General features: G+C 42.0%; 1 protein-coding gene across 7 annotated transcripts in view; it reads right to left on the bottom strand.

Annotated features, from left to right (window-relative positions):
• The window catches only part of LOC307043429 (A-type potassium channel modulatory protein KCNIP2-like), a 188,481-nt gene that overhangs the window by 17,503 nt on the left and 158,380 nt on the right, over positions 1-12,598 (bottom strand). The window contains exon 1 of one of the 7 annotated variants that reach the window (XM_079687870.1): positions 9,134-9,550. The exons of the other annotated variants lie outside the window; for them this stretch is intronic. Within the exon in view, the coding sequence (XP_079543996.1) occupies positions 9,134-9,239 (106 nt within the window). The 5' untranslated portion in view covers positions 9,240-9,550. Of the gene's footprint in view, positions 1-9,133; positions 9,551-12,598 lie in introns of those variants that run through there. 7 annotated transcript variants of the gene reach the window in all.

Below are 12,598 nucleotides of genomic sequence, written 5' to 3'. Positions count from 1 at the left end.
CCCCATTATTGACCCGAAAGTACACAGAAAGCACATCTCCTTGAGATGCTTCACTCGTTGAAATGTCATTGATATCTGTTACGGTTCTTCAACAAAACGTTCACATGTAAGAGGTTTATCTCTCATTCAGAACAATGGAAAGATTCTCCTCTCACCATGGAAACCTTTGATCTCTGGGCTCAAGCACATGTGTTTCATAACGTTGTTAGCTCAAACATAAACACCTGTGTGTTGGAGATATGACATGATGATCCACCTGACATGCTCAGAATGCCACCAAACATCACATGATGGTTAACACTTTGGCCCTAAACAGCTCTACATCAAATCTGATGTTACGTAATGTGGTGTTACCATGGTAACACATCCCTCGCCATAAAACACGATGTTGTCGTGATACCTATGCAAATGGTCAAAACAGCACCAGACTTCAGATAATGGTTAATGGTCCGGCCCTCAACAGCTCTATGTGCCATTAGTGAGTTTTCCTCAAAATCTGTTGCCATGGCAACGCATCCCTCGCCACAAAACACGATGTCGCTGTAACTCCAATGGACGCGGTCCAATCTTCACTTGTATATCACAGGTCCATGCCTCAACAGCTCTACTGCAAATCTGAGATCTCACCATATGCCGTTTCCATGGAAACGCATTCCCGCCATAAAACATGATTCAATTCAATTCAAGTTTATTTATATAGCCCAAAATCCCAAATCCTATTTCTCTCAGAGGGCTTCACAAGTCAACAAACACAATTGGCAATGTAAAAACAACAAACATATCTTATAAGATCAATGTGAAAATACCAATTTAAAAAGAAACATAACACAACGACACAAATACAGTTAGAGTACAATAAATACAATTCCATAAAACGAAGGGTCCATGAGGATGTATAAAAGGTCTTAACTGTACGCTGTACTAAAAAGGAAAGTCTTTAACCTACTCTTAAATGTGTGGACACTGTCTGCCTCCCTAACGGCCCCGTCCACACAGCGGCGTGCGTTGACGCTTCACCATTCACTTTGAATGGGGTGACGTCACTTTTCGCCAAACTGCATCGTGGGAAGCGACACGGAGCGTTGCTGTCGTGGCTCGCTGCAAAAGTTGAGAAATGTTCAACTTTTGACGCCTCGGCAGAAGCATCAGCCAATCGAATCATATGCCAGTACAAGCTCTAGCCAATCAAACCGCTGCTTGTGTGTCAGGGGCGGGAGATTCATGTGATTGGTTGTTGGTCGAGTGTCAGACACGCCCGCCGGCAAGCGTCAATGCACGCCGCTGTGTGGACGAGCCGTAATCGTCACTGGAAGTTAATTCCAGAGGAACGGGGCTTGGTAGCCGAAAGCTCTAGCACCTGACCTTTTTTTGTGGACTCTGGGAACCACCAACAGACCTGCACTCTGGGAACTTAATGCCCTAGAGGGGCAATAGGAGATTACAAGATCCTGTAGGTAACATGGTCCCTGACCATTTAGCGCTTTGTATGTGAGTAAAAGTATTTTAAAATCAATCCTGGACTTAACTGGTAGCCAGTGCAATGCTGCTAAAACAGGAGTGATGTGGTCCATCTTCTTTGTTCCTGTTAAAACCCATGCTGCAGCATTTTGTATGAATTGAAGGGTCTTTAATGATGAGTTTGGACAGCCTGATAAAAGGGAATTGCAGTAATCCAGCCTGGAGGTGATAAAAGCATGGATTAGAGTTTCTGCATTGTTGTGATTTAGGATGTTGTCGTGATACCTACATGCAAATGGTCAAAACAGCACAAGACTTCAGATAATAGTTAATGGTCCAGCCCTGAACAGCTCTATGTCAATTATGGGGTGTCATCATATGCCGTTTCCATGGAAACACATCCCTCGCCATAAAACACGATGTCGCTGTAACTCCAATGGACACGGTCCGATCATCCCCCAAACTTCACTTATATATCACAGGTCCATGCCTCAACAGCTCTATGCCAAATCTGAGATCTCACCATAAGCTGTTTCCATGGAAACGCATCCCTCGCCAAAAAAAAGATGTTGTCGCAACTCATATGAAAATAGTCAAAACACCACCAGACTTCAGATGATAGTTAATGGTCCAGCCTTCGGCATGTCCATGTGCAATTATTGAGTTTTCCTCAAAAGCTGTTGCCATGGCAGCGCATCCCTCGCTGTAAAACACGATGTCGCTGTAACTCCAATGGACACGGTCCGATCGTCCCCCAAACTTCGCTTGTATATCACCGGTCCGTGCCTCAACAGCTCCATGCCAAATCTGAGATCTCACCATAGGTTGTTTCCATGGAAACGCATCCCTCGCCAAAAAACACAATGTTGTCGTAACTCATATGAAAATGGTCAAAACACCACCAGACTTCAGATGACAGTTAATGGTCCAGCCCTCAACATGTATATGTGCCATTAGTGAGTTTTCCTCAAAAGCTGTTGCAATGGCAATGCATCCCTTGTCGTAAAACACAATATTGCTATAACTCCTATGAAAATGGTCAAAAAGTGCTCAAACTTCACATGTGTGCTAATAGTCCAGCCGTGAAGACGTCTATTTGACAGTTTTAAGATTTCTTCAAATACTGTTGCCTTGGCAACACAATCCTCGCTATGAAGCACAGTTTTCTCATAACTTCCGTGAAAATGCTCCAAACGGCCCACAACTTCACAGGTTTGGTAACGATGCAGCCATCAACACATCTAAGCATATTATGGGGTGTCAAATGCCGTTGCCATGGCGACAGATCATTCACCATCAAGTTAGTTCAAATATTCTGCTGCTTTTCCAAGCCTTTTTACTTTCTTTAATTCTCTTATCACACATTCAAGCCCCCAGTGTTCATGTATCATTTCAATCTAAATTCTTCACTTTCTTCTTACACATTACATTTCAGCATAGCAGTTCAGCGTCAGATTTTCAGCATAAAGCATTCCCACTAGCAATTTCTTCAGGAATTGCATTCTCTAGTTCTCATTGTTGTCATCTTTCTGCAGGCATATGACAGAAGGAAAGCACAACAATAAGTTATGTTCTTTTAACCACAGAGCACCTGTAATATAAACACAGTGTGTAGTTCTCACACACACACATACAGCACCTACAACTATAATCAAATAAGGAGAGTCGGAGAAAACAAGAACACAAACAGCAACAGTAGAGTGGGGAGAGGGAGGCAAATAGAAAGAGAGAGAGTAATGGCGTAGGGGGGATAGAGAGCGTTGTGTATTAAGTAGCTTCTTTGATCCTCCTTGCTCCGATGCGCTCATCTTCTAGCTGGCTATCAGAGGGGCAGGGAGTGAAAGAGCCTTAGACAAGGACAACAAGGACACTCTCCTCCACACTCACTACAGTTTCATTACTGTTTATAAGGTTTGCCACAACCAGGATGCTTGTTGTCCAATCCGCTGAAAGAAGCAACAGTCTCTACGTGCCTTCCTTTGTTTAATCTTTCCCCAACAGAGTGAAACCTGACCTCTTAGAGTGGTATTTAATAAGCTCAAGAAATTAATGAGTGTACAAAACATGAGGTCAGGATGATATTAATTACTTCTTTTGAGTGATTACTTTAAGAGACTGGCAGACTATCATCAGATGTGAGAGTTATAATGTCTTCAGACCCCTACAGACTCTAAACCAGGGGTGCCCACACTTTTTTGGCTGGTGAGCTACTTTTGAAATGACCAGCTAACCGAGGTCTACCAACCAAAAATAAAATCCCAAATTGCAAGGGTTGCTGAATAACACGTTTTATTTTTACATGGGATAACTACAATAGGGCTGCAACAAACAACTAATTTGATTATCGATTAATCTATAGATTAATGAAACGATTAATCGACTATTCGGACTACTGCTGTGTGCCTTGCACAATTTCTCAAACGCTCTTATTTAGCCATCAACTTTTAGATTTAGTTTGAGGTTGTTTTAGGCATGTGGAAACTAACAATGAAGACAATAAAGATGAATACTTGATTCAAAAATACATATATTATTAAATTAACTGAACAAATTGTGAACAAAATTAACATTGCTTTTTATTTGAATTAAATAAATAATATTTCACATCAAAAGAAACAACAATGTTTTAACAAATCGTATTAAATAATGTGATGACAGAACTGTAAACAGAATAGCTGAAACTTTAACAAAATAAATAACTCAGTTACCTCTAATCATTAACCCATGTTTGTATAATGTAGTTAACTCCGTGTGTTGTTGCTAGCATACATAACACCTGACGTGGAAACGTCACTCGTGGATGGGGCTACAGAGCTACGAGAAAGACAGTCGAACCCGGTGCATTCCTCCGTCTGAATGTGGTGCACTTTTGCTAAATGTTTAGACAAATTGCTCGTGTTACCGCGCTTACATGCTAAACACTTTTGGTGACGAGCATTGTCCACCTCAAGACGGGTAACATGTAACCACACCTTGGAGCGCTTCTCTCCACCATCTCCTCCGTGTGTTGCTGCATGTAGGAGCTGCGTGTGTGTAAACTGCCCCGCCCCCTTGCAAACAGACGGGGGAGAGAGAGATCTCTTCTGGATTGGAAAGATAGAAAATACACCGACCATAGACGCATTTGTTTGTCTTTTTGCATGTTAGAAACGAGTTGTCGACACTAAGACTAAGAGATAATGTTTGTGTAGCAATAATACATGACCTTTCTCTTTCTCAACTCGCTACTCGGAGGGAAGTCGCTGTCATATGCCTTGTGAACACTCCGATAATGCCTCTCCACGTTACCTTTCTTTGGCAGAGCGACGCTTGCTTTACAAATAAGGCAAATAACCTTTCAATGTGACATCACAAAAAAGATTCTCCTTCCCATTCTGTGTGGAAGTGGTATGTCTTTAGCTTTTTGCTCATTCCCGCACTCATTTTGTTGTTTGTCTCTCCCGGCACTTGACTGATTTTGTATCGCTTTGCATTCTGGGTTAACAGACTGGAAAGCAATAGGTCGCTTTTTCTGTCAATCAAGTCAACTCCTGAATTAAGTGGCAGGGAGGCCAAGGGAGGAGGAATCAAAAGCTGTTTTGTCTATTTTAACGGAGCTGGATTTTTTTTTTTTATGAACGACTCGCGATCTACCAGCATTGCCCCCGACCGCGGTCGACGTACTGGGCACCTCTGCTCTAAACGGTGTGCAAACATACAACCACACACACAGTCAAACACAACCTGCATCCTCCATTAGCGTCCTCTGCTGACCACACACACACACACACACACACACACACACACACACACACACACACACACACACACACACACACACACACACACACACACACACACACACACACACACACACACACACACACTTTGTATACCTACAGTATGAAGACATATATATTTTAGGTCCGGTAGTGGCTCAGTCAGTAGGGGCTTGGACTGTGAGCCGTAGGGTCGCCGGTTCAAGTGTGGAGTGCTACTTGGAGAGGTCCCAGTTCACCTCCTGCCCTGCCATGGTGCCCTTGAGCAAGGCACTGGACATCCCCCTTGTGTGTGTGTGTGTGTGTGTGTGTGTGTGTGTGTGTGTGTGTGTGTGTGTGTGTGTGTGTGTGTGTGTGTGTGTGTGCTGAGATTAGCCACTTTTCTTGATTTCCCTTAGATATTTTAGTTTAAATACAGTGTTAATTGCAGCTTATTTAATTGATCCAAGAGTTTGTTTTGTACCATGATTACTCTGTGTTGAGATGCTGTAAATAGTAGGGATGCTCCGATCGCCGGAAACAGTATCGGCCGATACAAATCGCCGATTCGATCGAGTGGGCGGGGCCTAAATGGAAGATTTAAACATCACTTTAAATCTTCCATTTAAAGTGATGGTTAAAACTCAGTTAATGGGGCTCATTCACTGGAGCTTCCACAAACAACAATCAACTTAATTATTACATTCAAATGATGTACACATTATTCAAGTTTACATTCACTTTGGATAATAACAAGGGAGAAATGAGCGGAAGCGCTCTCTTTTTCCTCTCTCCCTCTGTCTCCCCCTCCCCCCGGCCCGTCCATACAGCGGCTTTGGAAAAAGCTTGGATTTCTGCTTCACACACGTTGCATACCGCTATTTTACTGTCTTTTTCGGACACCTTAAACTACTGCCAGACTGGTAAAGCCATTTTGGCGAGCTTGTTTTGCCGCGCACAGAGAAAATATTCATGTATTTTACATCTCGCGATCGGCATGTTTAGAGAGCACCGATCGATCGGTAGAGAGTGAGTATCAGCCGATCTCGATCGGTAGAGAGTGAGTATCGGCCGATCTCGATCGGTGACCGATCGATCGGAGCATCCCTAGTAAATAGGTTTAACATAGGCTATGTCTAATATATTTCTAAAATATTTATGTTGTTTAGTCCTATCACATTACTAAGAATAAAGTGGTGAAAGAAAAGTGTGAAATGCCCTGGTATAGCTTAATCTCTATTTTGAAGATTTAGCATTTAAAAAAAATTAATAACCTTGGTCACAGAATATAAAAAGTATTTTCAAGCAGTGTTTGTATTTGTGTGTTAATCAGCGTAAGGTCAACAATAGCTAAGTAAAGTAATGAGAGTTAAACGGTGTCTTTATTTCCCTTGTCTCGCTCTTTCCCAACAGAAAATGACTCAGTAGGAGTCTGGCAAGAGAAAGATGAGAATACATTTTTATTTTTCTCTTCCTAAACGGACGTCCCTTTGTTGAAAGTTGAATTCACAAAACAGTGAAACATATTTCAATAGCCACTGCTAACTTTCTAACTTCTGTTTTATTTGTATCATACCAAAGCAAACACAAGCAGTTATGGCTGTCATGCCAACTCACGTCAGCAGATCGATGGCCTGAGAGGGAAGTAAATGAAACCGTTGCCACACAAGCAGCCAAACCAAGACTATTAAAGTGGAAAGGTCAAGCAGAATAAAAAAATCTATGGAGAATGGATGAGTAAAGATGGCTTGGCGAAGGATTAATATGAGAAGGGACAGCTTAGAAATGACTGTAAATGAAGGTGTGACAGTTTCATAAAGAAACATATGGTCAAAATACTAGAGTAACCGCCTCATGATGTTACCAGTATGTTGAACATATATGGCAGAGGTGTCCAAACTATGTCCAAACCAAATGCGGCCCGTGTTCCATTTTGAATTGGCCCGCAGCACATTCTAAAAGTATAATGGAATGTGGCCCACACATGAATCGTGTGCTTTTCCTATATTGTGCGTCTTAAATATTTATATTACACAGTATTAATGTTTTAAGAAGCCCACTTATCAAAATAATCTGTCAAATAAAGTTGAAAACATTTTCAAACAAATCTTAGTTGATAAAAAAAGGAATGTTATCAGCAATCGGAGGTTTCTGTTTGTTCTTTTGCCAACCAAAAAAAATGAAATCCTATGGAAAGCTGTGATGTAGGAAGTTTTTTTCTTAAAGCATATTCAAGTGTCAAGCATACATTTTACCAACATTTGATTGATTATGTTAACTTATAACTTAACTTATGAGGCAATAAACCTGAGGGGCTCAGCCTTTTGTATGTGTTTGGGTATGTGGCCCTCAGTGAAACATTTTGGACACCGCTGATATATAGGATAAAAGTTGCTTTATACATGACCATAACTCACGTACCCATGTAGGCATGTGTATATCAAGTGTATATCACGTGCCCTAATACTGTTTATAGTGTGCATTGGTGAGTGCATGATTATGCAGATAGTCTGAGTAATACAGTGGTTCTGCCATTTCTACCAAATTCCTTCAATAAAAACAAAATTCATTAGCTTAAGTACTTATAAGAGAGTTGGCACGCATACACACACGCTTGTTAAGTCCCACTTATCCCATAAAGAACGATCACAATGTTGTGAAAACTGATGCTTACAGTGTAATGGGGGTACACATGATGCATCCTGTATTTGTGTGTGTTTGTTTGTGTGTGCATGCATGCATGTGTACGCAGAGCATAGTTGATATTTTTCCAAGGGGAACTTTTCTGAAATGACAGGGCTTTTGGCCCACCTTGGCTACTGGGTGCAGTCCAGCATGTGCGCCAGGGATGGAGATTGTCTCAAATAGTGTAGCATCCATAAGAAATTCTTAATCTATTAATTACTATTAAGTGTTTTTTTTAGAGGAAATGAGAAGAAAACTCAGGTTCCTGTCAGACTGCTCCTGTATCTAGATGCCCAATGTGCACAGAGCACTCTCGGAGTAAAGTGAATAAAACAAAAAGTAACAATGGAGATAAGAATCCCATTTTCCCTGTTGTCACTAAGAGAGCTGAGATAAGCAAGCGTGAACAAGGTAAAGTAGATTAGATTTAGATGGGACAAAGCATGGGTCATCCAGATAAGACAAGCCAAAAAGGCCCTGGTGGGTGGTGAGGGATCCTGGGGGTGAGCCAGGGCGGGACAAGGACCTTTTTCAGTCAACCCTTCATTTACAGGCATTTGCAATTTGAAATGTTGTAAGCTAAGTTGTACCAAGCTATAATTAAACATCTGTGAATAATAGACCTTCTAATTGAGTATATGCTTCTCCTGCTGATTCACCACAAATCAATAAGGGGGTCCCTCCCTTGTTCATAGCTCTAATGGTGAAAATATTGTTAAGTGTAACACTTTTTAACTGAATTATGTTTGTCAAATCACATTAAGCTAACTTCACCACAAAAAATGTTGATCTATGATCCGCAGCAAAGGAAATTATCCTCTCTTGATACAGCTCCATACTAAAGGCCATAGGCTAATGAGAGCACTGAGAGTGAGGCTGACATTCCCTCAGCTAGACAAGTTCCTCTACAGCACTCAGACCCACTCTGTCCAAAGTGTTATCGATTAAAGGGTAAAAGCAAACACCCCAGGGGCAGAGGAAGGCCTCACACACAGCTAAAGTTACTGTGTGTTTGTGTGTGTGAGGGAAAGAGGGAAAGTGAGGGGAGGGAAAGAAAGAGAGAGTTGTGTGGCCCACAGTTGCACTGGTTACCCTAAAACAGGACTGCATGGCTACTCACGACCAGAGGTAATGGGTACTGCAGATATCTGTTAATGCACACAGTCCTACACCCACATCCTTAAAATCTCAGTTTTTACTCTACCATTATCGTCCCGTTATTAAACCCACACATCTCTGAAAAAGCCCTTTACCTTCCCCTCCGACAGGCTCGAACATCCCAAACTGCTCCAGGACTTTGATGAAGAGACCCATGACCACCAGTAAAGCGATCATCTCCAAGCCATCCAGACTCAACATCTTTGGTTACCGTCTGTCATCGCCCAGCACTGCGCCTCCGAGCCAGGTCGGTTCAGGCCGGGTCGAGTCCAACCAGCAACACGACCCCCGGTCCAACTCCACCCAACTTGAGCAGCGTTCAACTTCAGCTCAGCTAAGAGTCTGCTTCCACTTACTTTTATCCACTTCAATCCAATCAAGTATTCTAACTTGAGACTATAATGGAAAGTGGAATACTATGTAGTACTAAAGTAGTCCAAAATCTGACCCTTCTTAGTCCCTGAGTGAGGCCATACTGCTGGAGCTATAGGCTGCCAGACAGAGCTACAGATTACCACCACACCTGGACTAAAGTTTAAGCTTTTCTCCTCTTCTTTCCTTCTTGTAGGCCTCCGTTGAGTAATGGACACTTGGGATGTGCTGCGCCTGCTGGTCCTTTGGCAGTGGTTTTCAGGAAGCGAGTGTTGTGAGGGGGAAGAGAGAGTGAGTGAGGGCGAGGCAGCAGATAACAAGAGGGGGAGAGGATGAGTGGGAGATGGCATAGAAAATGAGAGCGAGGGAGAAAGGCTAACCATGAGAGAGAGAGAGAGAGAGAGAGAGAGAGAGAGAGAGAGAGAGAGAGAGAGAGAGCGCCAGACTCACACTCAAAGTGATACAGGGATTGTTTGGGGGGGTGAGGGAGTTTAGGTATACCCTCCCTCTCCAGTGATATTATCTTCATTGATTTGTCCAATGTGGTTTCCTTGGTAACTAGAAAAAAAAGGTGAAAAGCCATATTTCACTAATGGAAAGAACATATATTTATGTTTATCTGAATTAAATTCCCATCCCAAGTGTGTGTTGACATTGTAGGGATAACTGTTTTGCAGTCCTTATGCCTGCTGGTAAATGCACTGCTTGATCTAATGAAATGTGTTTCTATCAGGGTTCAATTGGGAAAGTATTTTTGGATTGAAATGCAACATATTTTAGATACATACAGTAGCTGCAGTGCTATTGAGCCTGAGGGTTTTAACGATAGAACTCAGTCTGTTTACAATTACATACAACACCCTTTACAATTTATCAAATGTGTCTTTCTGTACTGTTGCCTGAGTCTTTTTAACACATAGTGGTCACAAAGGGTCCCACAATGTAAGGTTAGTGTAAAATGTTTAGTCCCTAACAAAGTCCTGACCAACATCATGCATTATTAGGAAACTATAAGGTCATTTAAGACATCTGCTGGATAAGAATAAAGATCTAGTTTGTTTTTGGTGTCATACATTCAAGAAGAATGTGTGAGCAGTAAATAAACTTGTATTGTGTATATATATATATATATATATATATATCATAAAGTATAACACCTAGCCTATATATATATATAGGCTAGGTGTTATACTTTATGATTCATATTCTTCACAAGTTCTGCTTTCTATTAAAATACAGAAGAAAGTGAATTGTTCAGATATGGTTTGTGCCAGGGTGGGGGAAAAAATACACTTTTCCCCAGAAAGACCTTAAAGGTCCCATGACATGGCCATTTCTACTGATCATAATTCCATTGTTGAGGTTTAGAATAGATTTACATTGTTCAATTTTCCAAACTCACATTGTTTTCTCATACAGCATCTCTGTACAGTATGTGTATTCACTCTGTCCTAAACGGCTTGTTGGAGCTCCTGCCCCCCCTCCCTATGAGCCCACTGTGCTCTGATTGGTCAGCTCGCCCACTTTGTTCTGATGAGTCCACCACCGTTACAGCGGAACATCAGTGATTATGTGTTACAATGGCATTAGCAACCAGAAAAGGACACCAGTAATGACAAACAGATGAGAATGCTGCGTGGGGTCTGGGTGCCGTGTTGGAGGGACGTTGCGGGGCTCGCTGCTCCGCCCTTTGATGATCGAGGAGCGGACAGTGTGAGCTCTATTACTGGGGTCGTTTCCTGGTTGCTGCGTGGGAACTGCGAGACAGCGTCACATCACGGAACTCAACCCGAGCACACACATACACTCACAGCCAGGCTGTTCGCCACACAGTTCGCCACACAGTTCGCCACACACTCACAGCCTGAGAAAAGATAAGGCTGAGTCAGTGTGTGTGTGTGAGGAGCTCCACGGATTGGTCCATTTGGTCGTCGTTACGTCACTTAGACCAGGAAGAAGAAAATGGAAAAAGAAAAATCTCCAACGAGGCATTCTGGAGCAGCATAGACACATATTTTCTGTGTTAGAGTTTTACTTTGAGGGTTTGTGACTTTGCAGACCGTTACATGCATAAAAAGCTACATAACAGACAAGGGGACGGGTAATAACCAGAAAAGCATGTAGCCTAATGGGATCTTTAAAATAACTTTTGTAAAGCAATCAGTGTTTTTACACACCCTTTCCGAAAGTAGAACTGCTGGTTTTAAAAACAAAGTACATGAAGATGACAGCTCTTGTCTGTTACAGAACTATAAGTATAAGCCTGTTATGGTCATTTCCTGCGCAACATGCCTCATTCACGGAGAAGTCTGACACAGAAACCAGGTAATGCATACAAGCACACAAACACACACATGGTTCAGGCAAGGTAACGGGAAACCTAATCTTATCACCTCACTCTTCTCGTTTATAGTGTGTACTGTAGGCAAACAAACACCAAGTCACAACAGAGCCATTTTTCCTCACTCTATGGCAGTAATGTATACCGGCTTAATTCAAGCTGCGCTCAAATTGCAGACATACTGTAAACAAAGGAATGTTCAACACACGCTCTCAAAAGAGAGAGAGAAATCTGAGCCTGACTTGTTGGTTCAAAAATGATTTCTCTGCACACTTATTGATTGAAGTGTTATCGTTGGAGGGGAGAAACAGAGCGGTGGAAGGAAAGAAGAAGAAGAGGCAGGCTGTTGCATGAGACATGGTGGCAGGGGAGAGTAATGAGAAGTAAGATAAGACAGAAACAGAACATGAAGCAACAAAGGAAGGACAAACTGAAGAGCCTGAGTGTGTAAGGTCAGGTCCCTCTTTGTGGTGATCTGCGAATCTCAAAGGGAGGAGACATCTATTCTTTATTACCCTCCAGCACCTCTCCTCTCCAGGAGGATTTTTCACCTAATTCTGGCTGTCAGGAGAGAAAATTGGACCTGCAGATGTGCCCTCTATCAATATTCTCCTACCCTTACTTTCTTTAGAGGAGGAATTTCTTCAAAATGAGACAAACAAGTAGCGCATATTTACTCTTTCAGGGCCACGGTTGGCAATATTACCATTAATTTAATAACTCAATATTACATTAATTTAATACGAAATGACTGCCTAAAACTAACTGATCAATTAAAAAGCTCAGAGAAACAGGTCCATTTACCATTCAAACTAATCGACAAAATGTTAATTTCCGAATATATTTT

The sequence above is a fragment of the Notothenia rossii genome (assembly GCF_949606895.1).
Source record: "Notothenia rossii genome assembly, chromosome: 6".
Classification (NCBI taxonomy): domain Eukaryota; kingdom Metazoa; phylum Chordata; class Actinopteri; order Perciformes; family Nototheniidae; genus Notothenia; species Notothenia rossii.
The sequence above is the reverse complement of the archived record's forward strand: the minus strand, read 5'-3'. Positions and strand labels throughout refer to the sequence as shown.